Source organism: Syngnathus typhle, linkage group LG1, assembly GCF_033458585.1.
Source record: "Syngnathus typhle isolate RoL2023-S1 ecotype Sweden linkage group LG1, RoL_Styp_1.0, whole genome shotgun sequence".
NCBI classification, from domain to species: domain Eukaryota; kingdom Metazoa; phylum Chordata; class Actinopteri; order Syngnathiformes; family Syngnathidae; genus Syngnathus; species Syngnathus typhle.
This window is the reverse complement of record NC_083738.1, coordinates 23,896,989-23,906,276: the sequence shown is the minus strand read 5'-3', so window position 1 is coordinate 23,906,276 and position 9,288 is coordinate 23,896,989. Positions and strand designations below refer to the sequence as shown.

General features: G+C 44.2%; 2 protein-coding genes across 7 annotated transcripts; one reads left to right on the top strand and one right to left on the bottom strand.

Annotated features, from left to right (window-relative positions):
- Positions 1–1,489: 1,489 nt before the first annotated feature.
- Positions 1,490–6,453, top strand: LOC133164240 (solute carrier family 2, facilitated glucose transporter member 4-like). The gene is made up of 11 exons (XM_061294306.1): positions 1,490–1,824; positions 2,796–2,891; positions 3,114–3,274; positions 3,654–3,778; positions 3,859–3,974; positions 4,034–4,196; positions 4,446–4,633; positions 4,698–4,802; positions 4,909–5,010; positions 5,084–5,287; positions 5,441–6,453. Exons 1-11 carry the CDS (start codon positions 1,792–1,794, stop codon positions 5,657–5,659), a joined length of 1,512 nt encoding a protein of 503 aa, XP_061150290.1. The 5' UTR covers positions 1,490–1,791; the 3' UTR covers positions 5,660–6,453.
- An 83-nt stretch (positions 6,454–6,536) lies between these two features.
- LOC133164775 (Y-box-binding protein 2-A-like) lies at positions 6,537–9,112 on the bottom strand. 6 transcript variants are annotated; one of them, XM_061294350.1, is made up of 10 exons: positions 8,905–9,112; positions 8,201–8,264; positions 8,091–8,124; positions 7,936–8,025; positions 7,628–7,846; positions 7,411–7,502; positions 7,137–7,323; positions 6,952–7,065; positions 6,817–6,893; positions 6,537–6,712 (listed from the first exon to the last, which is right to left on the bottom strand). In XM_061294350.1, exons 1-9 carry the CDS (start codon positions 8,987–8,989, stop codon positions 6,855–6,857), a joined length of 924 nt encoding a protein of 307 aa, XP_061150334.1. In that variant the 5' UTR covers positions 8,990–9,112; the 3' UTR covers positions 6,537–6,712; positions 6,817–6,854. The 6 variants fall into 6 exon arrangements, 4 of the variants coding, with proteins under 4 accessions (XP_061150334.1, XP_061150336.1, XP_061150335.1 ...); XM_061294352.1 differs by having other exon boundaries at positions 6,817–6,890; XM_061294351.1 differs by having other exon boundaries at positions 7,411–7,499.
- Positions 9,113–9,288: the final 176 nt, after the last annotated feature.

The window sequence follows — 9,288 nt, the reverse complement described above, 5'->3', positions numbered from 1 at the left end:
ACCATCGGGAACAATACAGTAAGGTAGCCATTTTGGCTCAAATAAATAGATAAGAACAATTAAAAAAAGTAACATTTGTTAATTATTAGTTTACTTTTTCTTAATACAACCTCGGCTATGAATCTGTGGGTTTAATAATAAAATTTAGCTCTTGAGGACAGATACACCTCCAACACATCAAGTAATATATTATTCCATTCTACATACCATTCGTGCAGAACCACAAGCACCACACAAAGTTCATCGGCAGTCGACGCGCAGCACCTGCCGGTGGGTCAACCGCAACATGATTATAAACAAAAACACACCCACATGCACGTGATGGTGTGGAAGTGTCAAATGAGGGGCCGGATATGGTTGATCGGTACCACACGAGCAGATATTTTCAGGAGAATGTCTTCCAATGTAGACCGATGACCGTCATGTGACTTGCGAATGTCACGTGGTTTCAGCACGCATACTGTATTGATAACAAAACATGGCGATATCAATTAATTACGAAATATATTTGATTAATTTCTATATGCTTATAATATATATATCCAATATGCTCATTATTTTTCCATTGCTTTACCAAACAAAATCCAAACAACGCGAAGAACAAAAAACAATATTTGTTTTTTGTTAATATCACTATGTTTATCGTGTTCGACATAATCACTCCTTGCAATAACAATAAAACTAAATGTGTTTTTATGTTGTTTGGATGTTGTTCGAAGAAGTTGATAGAACATTGATATCTCGAATATATATGCATACTGTATATCAGCGATGGTCAACCGGTGATCCGCGGCCCTCCAGTGGTCAGCGCCTTGTATTGCAGGTGGACCGCGAAATTGGAAATGGAAAATGATTGACATTTTTAAAAATAAAATGTATTTATTATTCAGATTTGATTTGGGTTTTTGAAAAGCGCTCTACGAAATTTAATGAATTATTATTTGTTTTCCAGATAATCATTTACCATCCAAATGATGTCAAATGTAGCTGAGATTCCCAAAATACACACACAGATACAAATAAATCGCCTCGATAAGTCTATCCTCATTTGGTGCAAAATAAAATAATATTTTGCCAAAGCAGTGGTCCCCGAGTTGCTTCTCGATTTAAGTGGTGGTCCCTTGGACTAAACCAGTTGAAAACCCCTGCTGTACATTATCCATTTCAAAACAGCATTGATTTACATCAGAACAACAGGATAATCAGATTTGGGTTTACAGAGATGCGTACCTTATCAATGAACCAATAGGTCCCTGTACCATAAAACTCATGCCCAAATTTAGAACCCACCTGTTCTCCTGCAGCTTTGTTGTGTGTTGTGTGACAGTGGTGGGGTGGATGGGCGGGGCGCGGGGGGGCAACCTTTCGGCAAGTACCCTAAAATAGATATCCATGTATGGGTTGTGGGCAGTACAGACAATGGCAATGAGAGGATCAGAGACGAGCCCCTCTTTCATAAAAAGCTTTTAATGGAAGAGCTGGAAAGCTCGCTTTGCTTTTTTGACCTTCTTCAAGCTTCAACCACCCCCCAATCCTCGTCAATCCCAGCACCAACAACCACCCCTCCCCACCCTCCCCCCTCTACTTTGGATAGAGGCGTGCACGTGGTTGTGCTTGGTGTCACTTTACAGGCCAGCCGTGGACAGCGGACAGTGTTGCTGAAAGGCAGGACGGGCCGTGTTTGCCTTTTGGATCGGATCGCGTTTTGTCTCCAAGCTTGAAGTCCAAGAGGGGAGCTGCCGGGCGTGCTCTCTCTCTGGTGGAGCTTGACGGACGAAGCTGCCAAAAGTCATGCCGGCCGGCTTTCACCAATTGGGAGGAGAGGTCAGTGGCCTCGGGAGGTGCGCTCGCTGGGGTTTCGGACGAGCGGGCGATCATCATGGAGATGAAAGGCTTTTAGAGTGTCTTTGTTGAAAAAGTCCAGCCTCCGGAAGCAAAACAACTTAAGGTTTGGTTCTGTGGTTTGACCTTGAGGTCACCTCGCTTGACTGCTTCCTGCACAAACAATGTCAACTATCTATGCTGTCTCCGCTAAATTATTATAATTTGGTTCAAATTGTTTTCCTCTGAGAAAATATCCGTCAAGTTTGATTTTAATAGGATTAATTATTAATATTTATACTGCTTATAATTTTTGGTGGAAGTATTCTTTTTTTTAATTTAAAAATATGTTATTTTTGTTAAAAAAAAGTATATATAATTTTAATACAAAATATCAGTTACCCTGGAGTATATATTTTTAAATTGATTATCATAACACAGTTTGTGAAAAACATACACCATTTAGAGAGATGTTATTGAACCTTAGTAGTGTGTACTTTAATTTGCTCATAAATAACAATGTGATAATGACTATAAAAGCTTTTAAATATTTAGTTACATGTATTTGAAAATGCTAGAACTAATTTACATTTGAATATTTTTTTCAAATTTTCCAATATTTATTTTCATATTTATAAATATAAACCCGTTAAACTATAGTGATAATTAACATTTAAACCATGTCTATATTTTGTTTGAATTCATATTTTAAAATCATGTGTGAATTATGGAAAATATATTTTGGTATTTTTTCATACAATGTCTGAAAAAGTACATTTCTATTATCATTGTTGTTGTCAATATTATTATTATTATTATATTTTTGACTTTGTGGGCAGTCCCATTTATTCAAAACATAACATAAGAGGTGCCATGTCTGTCACCGTGGAAACAGGTGCCTGTATTGTAGCCCGATGGGAATATCTGGGTTATATTTATATATGTCAACATTAGCGCGTGTGTGCGTGTTGCAGACGGTGACTGGAACCCTCGCCCTATCAGTGTTCACTGCTGTACTGGGATCTTTAGAGTTTGGATACAACATTGGCGTCATCAATGCACCTCAGCAGGTATGAGCGAGAGCACACCCCTTCCTGACATTCGGCCGTTCATCAATTGAAGTGAAACCTCGTGATTGTCACAGTGAGTCACGTGCCCTGTTTCACCTTGAACGTCGGCGAAACACCAGCTGACAAGCGAAACCAAAATAGGGGCCCAGATATTTACTGTCGAACACAAGCATTGGCGCGGAGGGAGTGCGGGCTCCTGACTTGATGTTGTCATGTGCTCAGATCATCGAGAGGGACTACAATGCCACATGGGTGCATCGCTACGGGCAAGCCATCCCACCGAGTACCCTCACGTCCCTGTGGTCTTTGTCGGTGGCCATCTTTTCCATCGGAGGCATGCTCTCCTCCTTCTGCGTTGGCTTTGTTTCTGAGTGGCTAGGCAGGTAAGGGAACGCTACATGAAACTTAACTTGCCGCCACCGGCGTGACTCCTGTGATGTAATTTCACAGAGGGAGGGCTGCGCCACTGTAGGAGTGGTCACAGATGACTTCGATCATAGCCAATCAAGGCGGCTCTGTTCATATGGAGCAAACTAGTCTTAACATGGTGGACGCTCATCTGCGTCGTTAAGTGTGCCCACTTGAAGATAGCCGAAAATCTAAATCTGCTGACATTTACATAAAAAAATAACTGGAACGCAGAAGCGGACATTTAAAAAAAAAAAAAGTATGTTAATATGAATTAATCAGTAATGGGTTAATTTAGAAAACTTTGATTTGGACGAAGCGCAATTTCGATAAATCCAAAGTGCCTGTTTGCAGGAGAAAAGCCATGCTCGTCAACAACGTGCTGGCCTTCCTGGGTGGGAGCCTGATGGGCCTATCCAAGCTGTGTCGCTCCTTCGAAATGATGATTATCGGACGCTTCGTGATCGGCGCCTACAGCGGTCAGCGCCCGCCCCGATGTGCTTTGCTTCTCCTGCCACCACCGCATTTGACGCCACGTATTTTATTTTTTCGCCTCTAGGGCTGGCGTCCGGGTTGACCCCCATGTACGTGGGCGAGATTGCGCCCACCGGTCTGCGCGGGGCACTGGGCACTCTGCACCAATTGGGCATTGTGACGGGGATTCTCCTGGCGCAGGTGAGACGGCTGAAGGACATTCGTGGAACAGTCACTGATTTTACGGCGCCTCCTTTCAGATTCTGGGCTTGGAGCAACTGCTGGGAAGTGAGGAGCTGTGGCCTGTCTTGATGGGGCTGACAGTGCTGCCAACTGTCCTCCAGATGGCGCTGCTTCCTTTCTGTCCCGAAAGCCCACGCTTCCTCTACATCGTCCGATGTCAGGAGCACCACGCCAAGAGAGGTGAGCCACGTTCAAGGTTCCACTCCATCTTCCAACTAGAGGTGCTCCTCTTCTTCTCCATCTTCCTTCTATTCTTTCATCTCTTCGTCATCCTCCCCCTCTATCTTTCTTCATCATCCCTTTTTTTCTCTCTGATTCTCCTTTTCTTCCACCTCGTCTTGTTCTCCTTCCTCCTCATCTCTGTTAGTAAACAAACACACGTGGTTGACCAGTAGGAGCCGAAGTAACGTTCCTGTGTCGGGTTTGCAGGCCTGAGGAGGTTGACGGGCCGCCAGGAGGTTGGCGACCTGTTGGTGGAGATGAAGGAGGAGAAGAGGAGGATGGACATGGAGCGGAAGGTGTCTATCCCGGAGTTGTTCCGCTCGCAGCTGCATCGCCAGCCGATGGTCATTTCCATCCTGCTGCAGCTCTCCCAGCAGCTCTCCGGGATCAACGCGGTAAGGCGTCAACGGCACGTGAACTAAATCAACCCTGTGATGTTTTTCGCCCACTTCCGTGCAGATTTTCTACTACTCCACCAGCATCTTCACCAAGGCCGGAGTCCAAAGTCCAGTTTACGCCACCATTGGAGCCGGAGTTGTGAACTGCGCTTTCACCGTGGTCTCGGTCAGTTGGAAGCAAACATTATAGTTTCATTTATGTTGGATACATTTGTAAAGATCTGAAAAGAAAAAACTTTGTGTAAAATTCAGTGTAAATTTTTTTTTGACAGCTCTTCCTAGTTGAGCGGACGGGCCGGAGGACGCTCCACATGCTGGGATTGGGCGGCATGTGCGTCTGCGCTGTGATCATGACCGTAGCTCTCGCCTTATTGGTCAGTTTGCCACCCCAGCATTCCAATCCATCCGGAACTACTTCCTAACACTTCTCCTTCCCACTCCTCACAGGAAACTGTCCCGGCCATGAGCTACGTCAGCATGTTATCCATCTTCGGCTTCGTGGCCTTCTTCGAGGTGGGTCCGGGTCCCATCCCTTGGTTCTTTGTCGCCGAGCTGTTCTCGCAGGGTCCCAGGCCGGCCGCCATGGCTGTGGCGGGATGCTCAAACTGGACTGCTAATTTCATTATTGGCATGAGCTTCCAGTATGTTGCTGTGAGTACAAAAGAGAAAAATCATGATCCAAAGCATAGCACATCACACAATTATCAAAAAAAAAGTCCAGAGAATATATAACATGTCCATCCAAAGCATACAGATGGTATGACGTGGATCATAAATTGTTCAATTAATTGTCCCCGCCCACAGGAGCTGTGCGGTCCATACGTGTTCCTGATCTTTGCCGCGCTGCTGCTCTTTTTCCTCATCTATACCTTCTTCCGCGTGCCCGAGACGCGGGGCAAAACCTTCGACCAGATTTCCGCCAACTTTCACCACGCCTCGGCCGACGCTATGATGGACATGGACATGGAGCTCAACAAGACCGGCACGGAACTGCACTACTTGGGGGACGAGAGCATGAATTGAGAACTGGACATTTTTCATTTCTTTGCCAGGGTGTTTGTTCGGTTTATAATCTGTGTGTAGTGTTTTGAAAAAAGTATTTTAACATTTCCAGGAAATACGCATTACACATCCTTCTAATTCTACTCACTGGAATTTTTGCACTTTAATGATACTTCAGAATTTTTCAAAAATAAGTTTTGAGACATCTCAAAAGTTTCATCCAATTTTAACACTCATACAAAATTTGAAAACTTGACAACTTAGATTATAAAAAATAATTAAAGGAGCATTTTAGTGGTAGCGTGCGGGCAAACTCCTGGCAGTTATACAAATCAATTAGTCTTAGCCATTTGACCCAATGGCCACTTCCAGATATGAAATTTAGCCAAATGCAAATCCTTGTTAAAAACATTGGCTGAAGTTTGGATTATTTTCATACTAGTAGGAAATTTATTCCAGAAATACCTTTTGTGTCGATATAAATGAATTTATTTGAAAGTGTGACATTCGCTGTCCTCAATGTAAACAAACAAATGACAATAATGAAGCGGACTAAATTGTCAGAATTGCAAACATGGTTTTATTCACATTGACTTTCACATTGCACATTATCCCCTCCATGATGAAAAAAAAAAAAATTCATTAGTAAAACAAAGTCTTTTCATTAATAATTCCCCCTCAAACGAGGATAACGAAGGGAGGCTTTAAGAATTGTCAGGTTGTAACTAATCCCAGCCCCGTAATGCACCTGCTTTCTTCTCCCCTCTAACTAAATTAAAAAGTTAAATAAAAATCAAGGCTAGTTCCTGAAGTAACTACTTGATGCATCATTTTAAAGAAAATAGGTTTTTTTTTTTTTTAATTGGAACATGCATTTTTGTTTTATCCATTTCCCTTTTTAATGCCCCTTAAAGATGAAAATACACATGTCCTTTCTTTGCCTATGAAGTAAGGTGAGGGCGGGGCAGAGGTGTTTCGAGGGGGTGACGCAGGTTGAGGGGGGGGGGGGGGGCGCGGGGTGCAAGGAGGGGAGACATGCGTTCTCAAATGGGGCCAGTCCTTCAACCCGTGGATCTTTCAAAAACAGTTGGGGAAATGAGTTAGTCAGCAATAATTTGCTGAGGCTATTGAAATTTATGTAGAATGGAACTGGACAAAAAAAAAAAAAAAAATCCCACCTTGTCCCGAGGGTCCCTCGACTGTCCACTCCTAAGTGTCACTCCGTCGGTGCCGGTACATTTGTGTCGGCGTCCTGCTGCAAGTCAAAAAGTAGTCACCCTCAATAATGGCTGGTGGTTTACTTTACGTCTCACCTCTGGTGATTTGGGAGAGCTCTTTTGGGAGCCCTCTGGAGATTTGACTTTCACGTCTTCCTTGGCTGTCTGGGGAGGGGTGCCGGGTTCCGAGGCAGACTTCTCAGTACCGTTCTGCGGCGGAGCGGAAGCTCAATTCCCGTAAGCACCCAACATAACGCGGCATTAACGCGACGCCAGCTCACTTTGGAGACTGAGGACTCAGAGTTCCTCTGCCGGCGGCGTCTGGACTGACGCTGCTGCTTCTGGACCTCGGCGGCATCCGTGTTGTTTTCTGACGACTCTGTTTGCTCCTCGTGTGCATTCGCCTGCTGTTCCTGCTTCTGATCTTCCTCCTTGGGCTGTGCCAAAGCAGTTCGTGGACGGAATGGTCTGGAAGCGGGAGATACAAAAAAAAACAAAAAAAAAACGCATCAATAATCAAAGAGTCAGAAAAAATAAATAAAAATGCCACGTTACCGTCGGTATGGTCGCCAGAACCGACGTCGTGGTGGTGGTGGTGGTCTTTGTGTTTCATCTCCTGAGGTTTTTGGCTCACCAGGTTCAACCTGCTAATGAAAAATTACCAGGTACCAAATAAATCCTTGATGAAAATGCTGACTCGATGATATGATGAGTAGCACTACACAAACAAGACTAAGAAACTTAGTCAAGAAATTTCCGGTCAACATTTTACATTTTGCTGTGGCTGCGGTCGCCGAGGTCTAGGGCGCTGCTCTTGGGGTTTGCCATCGTCGACGCGTCCCTCCTCGTCGCCGTCAGGGGGCTGGCCGTCTGCTGGTTTGTCGCCAACACGTGGGAAGAACCGCCGGCGGAAGCGCCGCTTGTTGGGCGCGTAGCGGCTACCCTTCACCGGCACCCCGCCGGGACCCGTCACGTTGGCTGCTTCTGAACCCTAAGGAAGGAAGACACAAAAATAAATATGTATATAATGAGTAGATTTTTTTTAATATTAATAAATAATTTTTTTTGGCTTGATCTTACCTTGACAGCCTCGATCACATCAAACTCGACCACCTCGCCGTCGCCAACACTCCGGAGGAACTTCCTCGGGTTGTTTTTCTTGATTGCAGTCTGAGAAAAGACAACAAGCATCACCGAAAGAAGTCGGCCGACACTAAACGCTCACCTCGTTTTACCTGATGAACAAACACATCTTCCTTGGTATCATTTCTGAGGAAAGAAAAACAAATCACCATCAACCTCCATTTATGATAGCCCTCGTGCGTCACAAAAGAAACGAACATGCCTGTTTATGAAGCCGTATCCGTTGCGTACATTGAACCACTTCACTGTCCCATGTACCAAGGTGGCTGAAACAATTTAAGCATTTGATTAAAAGCAGTCACCAAAATCTACACACAAAACTAATAATGTTAACTAGCACGGTAGCAAAGATTTGACTTGGGAATGACCCATTGATTGAGATGTGTGTACGAGACAATCATTAACAGCAAGACTTTGAAATCAAGTACGCAGCAGGTCACTGGGAAGGGCCACAATGTCATAAAAATAAAAAAAGCATTATGCCATGCATTTGAAAGAAGTGTTTAAAATGAATCTCTGTACTAATTAATCACAATCCAGTCAGTGGTTCTCACTTTGACAAAACACCTTCATGCTGTTCACATTTTCAAATCTTGAGACCAAGAGGGCTCTCACAATCATCAGCTTTTTTTCCCCCTTCCATTGATTTCACTACATAGCTTTGGCAATCATAATAAAGCTTATCCAAGTTCCAAAAAAAAAAAAAAAGCCAAATAAGCAGTACTTGCATAATTAGACAATTTAATTTAACTGGTGAATTACACTGTAAAGAAATTGCACTTGAGCATTCAACATGCAAGTATACGGTACAGCAACATGACAAAAGGACTACAAAAATGGCTATGCAGGTGGACTCACTCACGCCGTGATTAGTCAATCAACACACACACGCGCGCGCAGACCCACCTAAAACTTTCCTCTCCACTTGTGGCTTGTCTTCCACAGGGGTCAAAGGTGGAGCGCTCTGCGTATCAGTGTCGGCGTCGGTCATACTGCTGTTTGCTGGAATTGCCGGCTGTGACTCCTCGGTCTGATGCCGCGTTTAGCGCCCCGACCGAAAATACTCGGAACGCTATTTCACCTGCTGAGGTTTTTATCCAGGCGTAGCCCGGGCCACCTGGCGGAAGTCGCTTTCTGATTGGTGGAACGAGTGAAAAGGCGGGGTTTTGTTTGATAGTCGGCGGAAGTGCAAATCATCTTCCCCCCCCCCACCCCCCCTTCATTTTGATTGCCCGAATCAACAACACCCATGTTTCAAAAGAAGCAATCTAAAAAAAAATATATGAATAA